The sequence below is a fragment of the Neopsephotus bourkii genome, unplaced genomic scaffold (assembly GCF_033783945.1).
Source record: "Neopsephotus bourkii isolate Nb327-2 ecotype Australia unplaced genomic scaffold, CSIRO-AGI_Nbou_v1 NB_753, whole genome shotgun sequence".
NCBI classification, from domain to species: Eukaryota; Metazoa; Chordata; class Aves; order Psittaciformes; family Psittacidae; genus Neopsephotus; species Neopsephotus bourkii.
The window spans coordinates 1081742-1097221 of NW_026901251.1; the positions used below are offsets into that span (position 1 = coordinate 1081742).

General features: G+C 41.5%; 1 protein-coding gene across 1 annotated transcript in view; it reads right to left on the reverse strand.

The window, feature by feature from the left end:
- Positions 1 to 11463, reverse strand: part of LOC133212962 (chloride channel protein C-like) — a 76045-nt gene extending 64582 nt beyond the window's left edge. The window contains exons 1-6 of the mRNA XM_061354836.1: positions 11030 to 11463; positions 9994 to 10123; positions 7261 to 7341; positions 6085 to 6260; positions 3899 to 3991; positions 1069 to 1312 (exon numbers count right to left, since the gene is read on the reverse strand). Coding sequence (XP_061210820.1) covers positions 1069 to 1312; positions 3899 to 3991; positions 6085 to 6260; positions 7261 to 7341; positions 9994 to 10123; positions 11030 to 11448 — 1143 coding nt within the window. The 5' untranslated portion in view covers positions 11449 to 11463. The remainder of the gene's footprint in view (positions 1 to 1068; positions 1313 to 3898; positions 3992 to 6084; positions 6261 to 7260; positions 7342 to 9993; positions 10124 to 11029) is intronic.
- Between the last annotated feature and the right edge of the window lie 4017 nt (positions 11464 to 15480).

The window sequence follows — 15480 nt, forward strand, 5'->3', positions numbered from 1 at the left end:
TGCAGCTGTTTGGGGGACTGCACACAAAAAAGAATCTGCGTTGAAAAGCAACCTCTTCTCCACCTGCCCCAGCTAAACTCGTGGTAAAGCAAATATGCCCCAAATACTTTTGCACAGCATATGCAAAATCATTACATCAGCATGCACACACACAAAAAAGTTATCTATTTTCCCAACCAAGGTATGCCTACATGTGAAAAATTCCATAATCTCTGCTTTCTGCATTGCTAGAGAGATACAAGCCCAAAGACATGTAGAGATCAGTGACAGTGATCAGGGAAAAATCTTAGTGACAGTGATCAGGGAAAAACCTTAGGAAAAATCTACTTAGTAGCAAAAAAGCAGAATGGAATTCAGAAGATCAGGAGTTTATTTCTAGCTCTTTAATTGATCTTCAAGTCAAATATCAAGAAGAATATTTAGGCAAGAAGTGAACATCATGATATTTGCAAATCACTAGTGAATCATCTTGCAATAAAAATGAGTGAAAGGCATGATAATAAGAGCAAGTACTTTTAGGTGGGCACATGATAAAAACCCAAAGATCAAGGTTGTGTTGTGCTGGAAGGAATAAAGGTAGCTGAGGCTGAAGGTCACCTCTGTTGTGCAACCAGGAACAAACAGTGATTATACATTTTTGAATGTTTAATCTGTAAGCACCAAGGCACAGGGGCACAGCACAGCAATGCCTGCAGCAACACAGAGCTCAAGCCAGCTACAGAAGGAGACGACACTCTATTTAAAAGCTCTGTCTTTTTCTTTACTTTGAAGTATCCCTCTCCTACCCAGCACGAATACAGAAAGTTAATTTTATAACTTATAAGACTAGCTAATAAGCAAACAGTAGATGTTATGTCTACTTGTTATTTAGGACAAAACAACTTCATGTTGTATCTAAGGGACTACCACATGCAAACTGTGATGGCTTCCATATCCACATTGGCAATTGCACAAATACCATCCCTTCCTCCTCAGTCCCCCTTCCCTGCTACTCTCCGAGCTATAATGAGGAGAGAAACATGCCTAAAACCCTGCATCTACTTCCTCCCGCATCTACACAGTACATACCCAAAATATAATTCTTTTCTCTGCTTCAAAAAATCCAAAGTGACCTCTGTAAACAAACCCATAGAGAGAAGAGGACAGTAAATCTGTGGTGAAGGTAGCCATCAAGCAGCAGAAGAAGGTTTGCCAGGCCAGCCTGATGTCCCAGAATGAAGACACCTCTTCAAATGTGAACAAGAGCCCACCAATGGGGGCACGAAATACCGAAGCTATGCCTGCTCCTGCACCAGCCGTAATGAAACTGCGCCTGCAACAGGTAGAAGAATCAAAATTTAGGTAATAGTGGTGGTGATGGAACAGAAATAAAAAACCTCCATAAGCATCGCTTCCTATTAAAGCTGGGTTTATGGGACAGAATTTAAAGCTATGCTGGTTTATTTGGTGGTTATTATAGTACCTTGCATCTCTAGATTTTGAGTTCAGCCCTGTCCATCCTGACCTCTGGCCTTGACAAAACTTTCCATCCTATAACATCACGTGGGGACCACCGCTCCACGCCAGCATGCAGCTGATCCAGCAACGACTAGCCTAATGCCAGGTCAACATGACACTTCACACTCTGGAAGCAGTGCGGTCACAAGGGAAATACTGCAGGGGGAAAAAGGTAATGAAGTTTGGGATCCATTAGGGAATGAGAGTACTGCCCTGGAGCCTATAGGCTCAACTTGCTGCCTCAGTCTGCAAATGTCTGAGAAATCCACAGGGAACATATGTGCCCTTTCTCCATCCCTATAAAAGCCAACATACACCCCCCAAAGGCAACAGAATTTTGTTGCTGTAAGCTGCACTAGTTGCTCAAATGGCAGAGATCTGCACTGTGAGACATCTCTAGTAAAGAGGGGAAAAAAAAAAAAGAAGGAAAAATATAATTATAATGTGGTAAAGAAAGGCATGAATGGACAGTCTTCCTTTATGCATTTATTAGTCCTTTTCTCACACACAACATAATTCCTTTTCTAAAGCGCCCATTTTATTATATGAAAACAACATCTTGCATCAGACAAATGCTACATTTTTTTCCTTTTTAAGGAAGGCCACAGTATGCAAGGAAGAAGGGAGAATATCAGAGAAGGAAATAAATTATGATGGGATTCTGCCTTAAAAAATTAGATTCAAGTCCAGTCTGCTGGACTGGGGCATACAAGGGTGATGCTGATACATATAACGCACTAATCACTACTGCTCACCAGCTTAGAAAACTTACATCCTCTGGATATGCTACCTGAGACCTCAGAGATAATTTGCAGAAATGTTAAGAATTCATTGGTAGCTGAAGTTAACAAGTGTACAAAATATGACTTTTTTAATATTAAGGAGTGCCAAGTTCAAAGATGGGTGGCAGTGAGAATAATGGACAGAAAATAAAAGATTAGAGAGTTTATGTGTCAAAGCCCTTAACAAAACCCACTATACAAGGCAGCTTTATGTCTGTTATTTCCCAACTCACAAATGCTGAGCCAGACACTCTTGTGGATGGATTTTTGCTTACACATTGTACCTTCACAGGGAACTGTGTATCAGTTGCATCTGCAGCAGGGAACTCAAAAGGCCCTGCACACCACAGTAAAAGCTGGGCAAGCTCTGCTTGGACATCTCCAACTTCTTGCTCCAGTCAGTTGTACATGTCCCACCAGTAGTATCAACAATGAAACTGGGCCCCTCCTACGCCTCCATTACAGTGAGGGGGGGGTGCCTTAAGATCCTTCAACATCCCAACACTTGCTGAGTTACTGCTCTGCCTGTGACTGTACTTGAAGAGGGTACATCTCCTGAGCCTACCTAACTCCAAAAGATACTGGGGAGCAGGAGTCTTTCATCCTGGTCTTTGTAGAGAAGCAAGGTCTTGCTTAGACTGAAATTTATCTCTGCTACTCCCCAACAACTCCACACAACCCATCTCTCCCACAATGGTTCCTGACTGCAAGCTAACACTTCTTTCTAATTATACTATAGCTGGATCCTGCACAGAAAAACAAGAGTTCTTGCTGCTTCACTTACCACAATCACTGATTTCTTCCATGACTTACATTTTGCTTAACCAGCATGCCTCAAATTTATTTAAATGACTGATCTTAAAAGACTAAAGGCAAAAAAGATCCCATATCTTCCCTTCAGTGCTTTTTTAATTCCTTTCAAGCTACAAATAGCTCACAGTGGCTGTTCATTTGAATTCTCTGTATTTATTCAGGAAATTAACACATGGGAGTCATTACTTTTTCCTTGTTTTGGAAAAACAAAAGGTACTCTATAGGGTTTTGTATGTCAACATGACAATAGATACTACCCAGAAGGCATAAACCAATTTTTAATTTCTTTTTCCTGGAAACTTAATGTCATTAATTTCAGTAGAACTGCTCACGAGAGGGAGCTTACCAGAGTTATCTCACAGACATGCATAAGCAGAGAAGTGCCAGACTTACCAAGTGTCACAAACAAGTTGTGCAATCCCCATTGTCTCTTTTTTCCTGGGCCAGCAACATTAATTGGAGGACAAAGCTCATGTGTAAAAATCCTTCATTTTTCTCCCTCCTTATACAACCCAGAAGGTAATGGGAACAGGTCTTCAGTATTAATGTATTATTCCACAGGCATTCAATAAAACAACCTGTAAACTTTCTTTTAATTAAAGAACTTTAAAGCTGTTTAATTAAGCAACTTTCTTTTAATTAGAGTGGGTGGCTTTATCCCCATTCCAAAGCGACGAACAGCAGGAAGGCTGAAAGACTGCTGGAGCAGCATCTTCGTTTCCCTTCCAGATGCAACAGGCTCACCAGCAGCTTTCTGGACACCCACAGGGTCCCCTCAGAGCCCCACAACTCTGACCATCACTTACTTATCGGCTGAATTCCGAAACCTGGTGAAGATCGGGAGGTGCACACCAAGGATGTCTGACTGCAGCTGGCTCAGGCCACAACCCAGGAGAGCACTAAAAGTGATGTTGTATAACTGAGAGCACTCTTCAGTAAATTATTTAGAAGTCAGCCATAGTTAAAGGCAGGGGAGGACAGAGCCTTAGCTGGCATGCAACAGCAAAGCTAGATTGACTTCAACAGATTTAAACATGGAAAATGTTGAACACAGCTTTTAAATATGCAAAGTCCTGTTGACATAAAGAAGAAGGCTACTAAAGACTTTCAGATTCTCGACTCTTCAATGTCTCTTTTGCAAGGACGTGTTGTGATGATAGGCCATGAAATGCCGTTTGAAGAACTGCATGTTAACATCTGCCCAAGTGTGCTGACACATCAGGCTATATAGCCCATCATTTCAAGCATGTGTTCCCAGGTTAATGACCAGGGCAGCCAGAACAGCCCTACTTCTAACAGAGGATGTGTAATGATTTAAATTATTACACTGTGTTCCCAGGCAGCACTTCAAACTACATTTAAATGGGGGAAAAAAATTATCCAAACCCTTAGTGAAATGAAAAATCTATTCATTGTATAATCTTGGAAGACTTTTCCACAAGACTTAGGAGCCTTAGCGAATCTCTGAGGCTTTTAGCAACTTCCGTGTGTTTATGTTTAATAAAAATGGTGGGGGGTTCCAGCCAAATTAAATTAAACTAGCTCTTAATTCCCATGTTTTGAAAAGGCATCACGTTAATATCGTGCTGACTTTCTTCATGGAAGTACGATTCAATCCTTTGGCTCTCACATTGCTGTTACCAACACAGCACAAAGGGAGAAAAGAAAATATCACAGCTGCAGTCTTTGAGCTCCTGGAGACAAATGTCTGAAAGCAAAGAAAACAAAAGAAACCTAAAGGGAGAGCCAAACCTTGGCAATCATTGTCTAGAAGGTTTGTGGCTGCCTGTAACCATGCACTCCCATTGTTAGAGTCATCCGTGAGTCATCCCCTAGGGTGCTGCACCTCTGTGTAATTAAGTAGATAGATAGATAGATAGATAGATAGATAGATAGATAGATAGATAAAGATAAACCCACAGAGTAACAGAAAATGTGAAAGGGTGCTGGGGAAGAGGATGAGTTTGGTCAGGGCAGTGAAGAAGGAGAGAACAAAACTCAAAGATACATAGTCTCCAAACCCAAGAAGGATCAGAAACAAAGCAGCAAACCCGCCAAATGATCACTATCACATTAGCAGAGACCGGTCTTACCATCTCTACTCAAGATACAGTGTAATAACAGTAATGAAGTAGGATTCTCCTCTAAATGGTGGGAAAAGGAAATTATGTAACAGAATAGAAAACAGAAAGCCCAAAATCTGGCCTGCAGTTACAAAATCTGGCTGTACTGCAACATCGTAAATTTTAAGAACAGCTCTGACCTATAAAGTGGGGGCAGGCAACACTCCTCTCCTCACAAGGCCCCAAGACCACTACAGGATGATGAGGATTCTCTTTCTTTGTATATAGCAAGGGGGTATAAGAACATTATCCTTCCATAAAATCAAGTTTTCCCTACCAGAAACATAGTATTCCACTACTGCACGGACAACAAGCAGCTCTAACCTGACTCGCAACCCACCATCTGCAGAGTTTGCAAAGCAGCGCCTGGTTTCTGTGATCACTCTTAGCTGGCACCATGTTTGTAACCTGGAAACACAAACCCCAAGGCCCTGGCTGTCCATCACTGTGTGCCTTGTACCACCATGTATAACACGTCCACAGGTGGATGCAAAATTGGTGTCCCTTTTGTGCACAGACAGTTGAGACTGGCTTTATGTCTATACAGACTTTGCACAGGTAAAAGCAGATATGAGATGCAAAGCAGCCCCAAAGCAACAACTGCAGGATAAGTTGCAATTCAGAAACAAGTTGTCGACCTAACTGCTTGCTGAGCCTCACAATGAATTGTACTAGGGAACCAAGCCAGTACTTAAAACATGCAGCATAAAAATGTTTTTCTTCAGGAACAGTTGTGCTAATGCAAAGGAGAGGATAGCACAGGCAAAAAGAGTTCTCAATGCAGGGGTTTTCTAAACCAGCACTGCCACTAATACAGACATTCCAAGCCCACACTCTGATAGCTTTAACGTTTGCCTGCTATTTCTTACCCCAAATGGATCATGGGACCTTCTGGTCCACAGAAGAGCCCAGAGGCTACAGCCAGCACGCATGAGACAAACGTCCCTAAAAAGGTCTTAATGTTAAAAAGATGTTGAATAGAAGTGCCATTCAAATACCCAATGATTTCTGGCAAGCCAGATGGTGAACCTGCTGGGCAAAGGAACTGCAAAGGAGAAAAAAAAAAGAAAAAGAAAAAGAAAAAAAATAGAGTCAATAATCATTAGACCTTGATGTGTTAGATGCATCTTATGGACAGAGTTTTTAAGCCCAGCCATCACCTTCCTCTGTTCAGGAGCAAACATTCTCAGAAGTAACAGATGACACAGATACACATGTAACTTCTGGCTACACACAAGAATTCAAGCTGTTGCTTGAGTGTTGCTGCATGGGTTACTGTATGCACGCTGGGGGCAATAAGAGAAGAAAAGACTGAAGGGGACCCCTGCCCCATCCCCCAGCTGCACTGCCATCCCCCCACTACCTGACGCCCACCAGCCTCTTGCCTTTGCACAGGCTGTCTGTGCGGCAGGTCATACATGTGAACCTGCATGATCAGTTTTGACTTAAAATGGTTTAAAACTGCTCGGTTATTAGCTGTAATAAGCTCCCTCTTCCTACTGTTGCTCAACTTTGGGGTAAGTTTGGTAAAACACTCACTTTTTCTCTCACCTATGTTGTTAATTGCCTGCCTATAATTAAATTGAGCACAGCAGGACAGTAAATGACAGAAAGGCTCAATGGTTTAGCACTGCTGCCTCGTAAAAGTACTGATATGGGCCACAAGTGATACCCACATAGCACAGCTAAATGATCAATCTAAAACCAGCAGTAACTTTTATGTGGACTGACAGTCCTTGGCTTAGGCCCCTTCCAAACACTGAGTTTTCACAAGTTACACCAGCTGCCACTTGTATTTATTTTATAAACACCACAAGCTAAGTGTAAATTGCACTGCCACCACCACTGATTTTACCCCAGACACTTTTATACAAGTTATGGGTGGTGGAATCCAACTTTAGGCTGGAGGCTAAGAAAGACCTCTCCAATTGGGTTGTATAATAGGAGGGTGTGTGTGTGTGTAATAAAATACCAAATTAACCAGAGGAAGAGATTTGCTTTATCACAGCTTTATAGGCTTGTTGCACAGGAGGTGTAATACTTACCAGCACTGAGCCTGAAGAGAAAACCACCATGGCCAGCCCAAATGCAAGCACACACAGCCAGGTCATGTGGATGTTGCCATCCTGTCCGGTTGACAAATAGATTACTACATCAGCACCCACAGACCAGGTCCTGCTTTTCAATGATCTTTTGTCCCACAGATTTCTGCAGGCAGAAGGTGTACCATAGGGAAAAACCAAAAGAAGCAGTGCAGGCTCTTTAGGAGGACAGGGGGTAAGTAGCAGTAAGGTCAATGATGGCTCTTAGAGTCAAGTAATGCATGTTTTCCAGGAGTTGTTGCCAATCTCTAAAAACACTACAAAGGATATGTTCTTACTCATGAAGGCCCTTTTCACGTCAGAAGCAGAATTAAAAGACCACATGAATATGCACAAGAAAACACCAAATGAAAAACAAAACACAAGAACACGCTAACACTTCAGGAGACATTTTGCCTGAGTGAAGGCTTCAGCCTTACACCAGTGACCACCTTCATGAATTTGCAGCCATTTTTAGTAGACAGAATATATGTGACCAAGCTCTTTCCTGCTTAATTTTAACCCAAAGGACATCTCTCAGACCAGAAATTTTCACACTTGAAACATACGTTTCAGCCTCTTGTTTTGGGGTTGGTTTGTGTTGGGCTGACTGCAGCCATGCTGTCTCCAGAACTTTTCAGCTCCCACACCCTTTGCCAACTTCTGCAGTGCTCAGCTGTGACTCATTGTGTGTGCAGGTCAAACACATCTCTTGCATTTGAGGTCAGGGCATTACAGCTGGCCACCACAGCCTTGCTGGCAGCATGTCCCATGAAGACTTTTGTAAGTGCATTATGCAGTGCAGCCAAATAGCAAAGCAAAGAGCACGAAAACAAGTTTTGCTCATCCGCAGCTGAAGGAAGCATTCAGATGGGAAGGCCTTCCAAGGCAGGAATTACATGTTTGTACTGATGTCAGAGCCTGTGAGCTTACCTCCTGTTCCTCTGGATTAGTTTAATACAATGGGACAAATTTTATAATACAGCAGTACCAACAGAGTGTGTAGTGGCTGTTGTGATATCCTGGAGTCAAACTGTGGTTCCTTTCTAGGTATTCTTTTTTTATACTTTGGTGTGTGTATATATACTCACATGCATGTATATACATACAAATCATATATACAAGTATGCGTGTATATTCAACCACTGTTTATTTTATAAACATATGCATATTTCACATATAATAAGCCTCAGAGAAATAATATTCCAAGAGCATTATATATATAAACTTGTTCACTTCTTGGATATTCCCTCTGATATATTCAGCTTCCATCTGTTCCACAGAATTAAATATTCTGTTACATTTCTGTGAGGTGATTGAGATCTGTCCTTCAGCAGCTGGCAGAATTTATTCCATTATCTTGATTTCACAGCGTAGCGGAGGACACATCCATGTCTCCCTTGTACCAAAGGAGCCCAGAACTGGACTGCATACTCCAGATGTGGCCTCACCAGTGCTGAACACAGGGGAAGGATCACCTCCCTCAACCTGTTGGCAATGCTTCCCTTAAGACAGCCCAGGAAGCTGCTGGCACCAGTCATCTGTTCTAGCAAGCCCCAATTCCTTCCAGTTTTGCTTTTGTCTGCAAGTTTACTGAGGGTGCACTCTGTCCCATCATTACATCCACATCATTACTGAAGTTATGCAACAGAGTCTGACCCTAGTATTGACCCCTGCCATATACCTGTGGTGGTAACCAACCTCCAGCTGGACTTTGTGCCACTGATCATAAAGCTCTGGGCCCAGTACTTCTGCCAGTTTAAAATCCATCTCACTGTCCACTTCTGAAACCCACACATCATCAGTTTGTCTACGAGGATGTTACAGGAGACGGTGATGAAAGCCTTGCTAAAGTTGAAATAAAGAACATCCACTGCTTCATTGTAGAAGTTTATTAGTCACTGTAAATACATGCTAGCTACTCCCAATCACTTTTTTGTCTTTTATACAGTTAGAAATGGTTTCCAGGATTCCAGGCTCTAACACCTCCTATTGGCCTGTCAGGATGCCCAACCTTCCCTGGTCAGGATTCAGCTGGAACAAAAGCTCAAAACCCCATTCTCACAAGCTCCTCTTCAATATTCATACTATCTACCCTAGATGTCACAAAACAATGTAACTTTCACCACCTGCTTCTCTCTACAGGTGAGAAAAGCAAGCAGTCAGGGTCAGAGATACCTTAACATTTACACTGGTTTTAGCCATTTGGTGATTTTTACCAAAACCATCCCAATTATCAGAGATCATGATATCCACCAAGGACAAATTAATAATTCCATAATAAACTACTACAACATTAGCAAAAGACAGCTACCCCAGAAATAGAAAGAACTAACATATCTGATAGCAGGTCCACATTCCCTAAGCACCCTAAAAGAAACTTAGTCCTTTCCCTTGGACATCAACAAAATACCTAAAGCAGCACATGCCCTTTATGTACAAGGCGGAAGAGGAAGACCACAATATTTTAAAGACTGCCTTCATCAATCTCATGATATGAACACCATCAGCTATCATACTATACTGTAAGCTAAGCTGTAGCAAAGGACAGCAAAGCATGCCTACACAAAGCACTGCAGGATATCTGATTTCCACTCACACCAAGACAGGTAGCACCTCTGGTCAATTCAAACTTTACAATGTGGACTTTCTAATGAACAAACACGGAAGAGAGCTCCCTGACTTTCTCTTGCTCACCTGCAGGTATTTTTCTGCCAGGTCCCATTTCAGTTTGATGAGAGAGTCAATTATCTGATGAACCAAAAACCCCAGCATCCCAACTGCTGTTCCAATTAGGCCCATCAGCAGCCATCGATCCCACTCTTTTCTAGAAATAGGAAAACACAGTTATCTCTCAGCCTATAGCACAGGACTGTTTGCCATGCTTCCTCTCACAAACATGCACGTCCCATTTTTAGAGCACTTTGATTATTAACTGTGACTGCATGAGCAAGAGGCTGGTTTTGCCAACATCTCTTTAGAAACGTGCACTCAACAAAACTGTACCTTCAGGTGAAAGCCATTTCCATTTGGGTAATAAACATGGTTGAATTCTTGGGGTTTGTTTTTTGATTTGTTTCTTTAATCTATATGTAGCAGTGCAACCTGTTTTCAGATGCTGGATTGTTTGATGCCATCTCAAAATTCAACTATGTAACTCAGTTATTAAGCATTCAGTAGAGCACTCGGAGCTCATTCCTAAGTAAACCCTGTTTTCTTCTACTGCAACTAATACACTGAGCACCTCTCATATAAATGTGCAAGTCTTCACCTCTAGTTTCTGTCTTTCTAAAATCTGTAATAATTATGTACCAACAATAATTACTGACTTATTTCTAGTGTTGTCTAGGACTACAGCACCCCTCTTCTGAGATTTAAACACAGTATTTCCTGCAGATGACACTAAGAGGCAGCGAATTTCAAGAGAAGTCTCAGTAAGAGCAAACATTCCCCCAGACAAAATCTCTTCAGTTGCATACATTGGGTAGTTAATAAATTTTGTTTTGCATATTCAATAATTTGTCAAGAGCAAGGGCATAAGCACTTTCAAAAAATGTTTGTAACCAAAGTTCCTTGCTGCCTGCTCACCTTCTACATTCTATTGAAGTATTTTCCTGGGTACAGAAACAATAAATAACATTTTCTTAATTCCTCCTGGTAGCAGGCATCCAACTGGATTGTCCAAATTACCCCCAAGCTAAAGGTAATTTAACAGCATTTAAGCTAAGTTTACCTGTATGTTTTCTCTTGCAGCCACTTCTTATAAACTTTACTGTGTGAAGGCAAATAATCCAAACTCTCGTGATCTATCATACGTTCTCTCTCCTGCGCCTCACAGTGATAATATGCTGAACTGCTTCTGCTGCTGCCGCATTGCCTCCTAAGATCCTGAGAATTAATCAAATCAGGCCTACAGTCTTCTGCCATTAACATCGCCTCTTCATCGTTTCCCATGTTTGTCCTATGGGAAAATAGTGATGACATTACAGTGACCCCCAAGAACCTTTGTGGTGCCAACAAGAACAACCTGAGCCCAAGATCAGTCTCCTTGAGGCTAAAAGAGAGAGGAGTAAAAAAAACCCATGAGGACGGAGCAGCTGTGGCACGGAGATTGGCTGCTTTGTGTTTGGCCTTGGTTTGTGGTGGCTGCATGGACCCAGGCCAGTCAAAGCAACAAAAACTTGTCTTAGCCAGAGCTGTCCGGTGAAGAAGTCACTCCAAGAACAGACCAACTATTGCAGCAAGATCATCACACCAGCTCCCTGCTGACTGTTCAGAGGACAGGGATGTTTAAGCCATGGGGGCTTTGTCTGTTTTGAAGTGATGATGGCTTAGAATCATAGAATCGTAGAATAGTTAAATGTGCTGCGCTTTGGGCTGTCTGAAGACCTTGATCCACTAATCTAATCACACAATTTAATTAAATAAAACAAAATCTAGGTTGTGGTGAGATTCAGTTAAGCACTGAGTGCTCAGTATTATACAGGCACCCTAAAAAAGCGTGTTAGATAACACAATTTGCATGCCAAATATTCTGAGAAAAAAACCCACTGGCTAGAGTACTAACCTCAATACAGCCTGGATGCTTTACCCAAGGTAGTTTGCAAGTTGGCAGTCCAGTCAAAGCAGAAAGAGACTTGATGCATGTCAAATATTTACTGTAAAGAGAAATAAGTTACATGCTGTGTTTCCTACCTCCAAGGTGTATTGGGTTTGGTTACCAAAGACAGAGGAGAGAAAGACTCCGCTGCTTTCCACTTACTGGCACGTGGACCAACTGGAAAGGTCTCATCGCAAATAATGAGAAAACATAAATAGTTCCTGGTTGACAGTTAGTGAGTACTAAGCAGCAAGAGAGGAAAAACAATGATCTTTACACAAGCCACATCCAAATTACCTGAAACCAAGTCTTTTGGGCCTATGGCTTTGCACTGCTGAAAGTTTCCTTGTGGACCACTACTCACACTTCTCAAAGGTAATTAAACACATTGTCAAGGCAATGGTGCCCAGGGCAGTGGGCCACCTTCAGATCAGCATATAGCAACAGCCTAAATCCAGTTTCTTATACCATGACTGTTTTTTTGCCAGCTCAATCTGGCACTTCATTCCAGAGATTTAAAAAGTTCTATGCAAATTCCAGACCTGCAACTCTCTGTATGAGGAAAAAAGAAAAAAGAAAAAAAGAAGGAAAAGGAACTAAAGAAGAGAAATAGAAATAAAAAACTTTAGAAAATAATTGTTGCTAGAAACTGTGTGGATGGCTACAAGCAACAGTAAATGCATTAGAAAAGTTAATGTTACTTTCCTTACTGATGTAAGGAAATGAATTTATCTTTGCCCCAATATATCCACAGAGAAGTTATTTCACTGTAAACACGTGTGATCAATTAAATCACTCCAGTCAAGGGTGAATTGAGAATTTAATTTGTGCTTGTGCAAAAGCTGGGTTTCACTAGTCCTATTCCAAGTTCAAATGAGCAAAGGAGCGCAGAGCCCAGACAAGAAAAGCTGATTAGAGCTCATGGCTGGGAATCTGCTGCTGCTTTGTGCAAGGATGCTCAGCCTGGCTACTAAGGGCTCCATCTGGCTCAATTCTATACTTCTTGAACATGGGAACTTGTACGATGCCAATTTCTGCTTCTGTTAGATCAAAGAGGTATAGGTGAATAGATCTGGGTATTACAGAGATTGCAGCACAAACAGAAATACAAAAGCCATTGAACAATAAAAAAAATAGTAAAAAAAACAAAAACAAAAACAAAACAAAACAAAAAAAAAGGAAGAAACTAAAGCTACCTTTCTAGGGGAAAGTGATGAGGCTAAGTAACACTGCTCACAAACACAGGCATACCTCATTCCAGATCATGATGCTTTGTTATGCAAACAGGACGGCTGTTTTTCCTCAAACAGGAATACCATTACTACCCATCAGAGCATACCTGAGCATTTGCCTTTGCTGTCCCTAACTGACCGAAGACCAAAGCCAACAACCCCTCTTCCTTCAGATATGAATCCAGAACAGTCTCTGCGGCAGCAGCTCAGCTGTACTGCAAATTCTCACAGGCACCCACTCGTGCATTCGAATTTAAAATAACAAAATGAGCAAGAGTGGGTTTTTAGTCTCTGGCCCCTAAATATTGTTATTCCACAGATTCCACTATAGTTAACTTCAACCCACCAGTACGCTTGCTTATCTGAAAGACGTTTCATGAACCTCTAAGAAGGAGCGCACACACGGCCAGGTTTCAACAGCTTGGAGGCAGAAAGTTGACAGATATTTGAGATCACAGAGGGGCACAGCTGCTTCCCAGAGATGCAGGAGTTGGATGAGTTTAGAGAAGACAGACAAGGCCTTACAAAGTATGCACACACACAGGATGTCGTTCACTATTTCATTTCCCTCCTTAACAGAAAAAGTTATTTCCAGCATACTTAGACAAAGGTGGCACATGCAGATCGGGGTTGTAAAAGAACTCAGTACCAGAAAGTCCTCTGCTAGAAATACATATTGCTTAATTACCATATCAGAATTTGACCCAAACCTATGCATTTTGGCTGTCATGGTTAAATATATTCCCATACACACACCTCCCAGTACTGAACATGAGTTTTCATTTTTAATCTACAAAGCATTTTGGAGGATGAATTATCACTACTGGAAAGCCTGTGTAAGGATTGTGCTGCTTTCTGCAGCAAGTTTCATCTCCAAACATCATACAAGGATAGCTCTTTATCCAAGAGATAACTTGGCCATTGATAAAGGCAACCAGAGGCAATGGTCAAAGAATACCCTGTTCCCAGGTTTTTCACTTATTTCTGACTTTGACACCTGCTTCTGCAAGGCTTTCAAACTTACTTATAACTGTTCTTACCTCGGAGGGATCACAGCCTAACTGGGAGCTGCTGCTTTGGAGACAAGGAGAGAAAAGGGGAGCCTATATTCAGTGATCATCAGCAGAGAAAGCTAGTAGCTACACACTGCTTTGAGTAAATGCTTTAGGATTCAAGAGATAAACTGCATTTTACTCAGTTGGGGGAGAGTTACAAAATACCAATGCAGGGAAAAGCACGCGTTCAAGCTGCCAAGACCCTGTTTGGGAGCCACAGAGCTCCTTGATCCGTTTCCAAGCAGCTTCCATGCAAACTATGGGACTCCTTGCATCTGGGTCAGCAGACACTGGGACAGTGCTCTCCTCCATGGTAAGCATAAGCAAGCTTAGCAAGGCTGCCTACAGTTAGTAACTGGAACTTTAAAAGATCAGCAAAGGACTGGACTGCAACTTGGTGATCTGGATTACGGTGAAATGTGGTGAACAGAAGAAATGCACCTACCAGGATTGTCAGTAGCTGAGCATTTCAATACGAAGTTTTGAGCTACAGCATCTAATCCCTCTCCCATATAATTGGGGAGAGTGAGCAACACAATTCTGTTTGCTTAAATGTTTAAGTGTGAGAATATCGGCATGCATGCGCATGCATGTGTTCTGTACCCTTTAGAAGACCTGGGTGGAATAATCACTACTAATACTGTGAAAATACAGAACAAGTATTGCTAACTTACAAGCCACAGCAAATAAGAACCACTCACCAAACAGCATTAGCGATACAGCAGGAGTTTAATACCAAAACATTTTGCCACTTCTATTTGAATAGTACAGACATAAATCAGATTCCAGATATTACACATAAGAACACCTATAACACAATTCTAATTCTTGCTATGGTCCTACTAAACCACTCCTACGTGGACACAAATTAACTGTCACCTGTATACCTAGGTGGTTATATAGTGTAGGTTCAGCTGCATATTAGCAGGCATGTAAAATCCAAGCAAATACTTATTTGGCACCTCCATTTTATGTACACAGAGAACAATGTATTTTTTAATAATCAGCAGTTGTATATACTTAAATTACATTAATTCCTTCCCTCTCCACTGCCCCCTTGTCTTCAGCTACAGGCTTGTTAGTGCAGCGTAAGAGATTTGTGCATCTGTCAAGTAAAGTAGCATCCTATTTTTGTTGGCTTCTGTTTTAATGTTAATTATCATACGATAGTATGGAATCATAAAATCATAGAGTAAAGCATTAGAGATTGAGAGCTAAAAGTTGTTACACTGAATAACACGACAATTCCAAACAAATCTGAAGGTAAAAGTGAAGAGTATTTTAGAGTCAAGGGAGA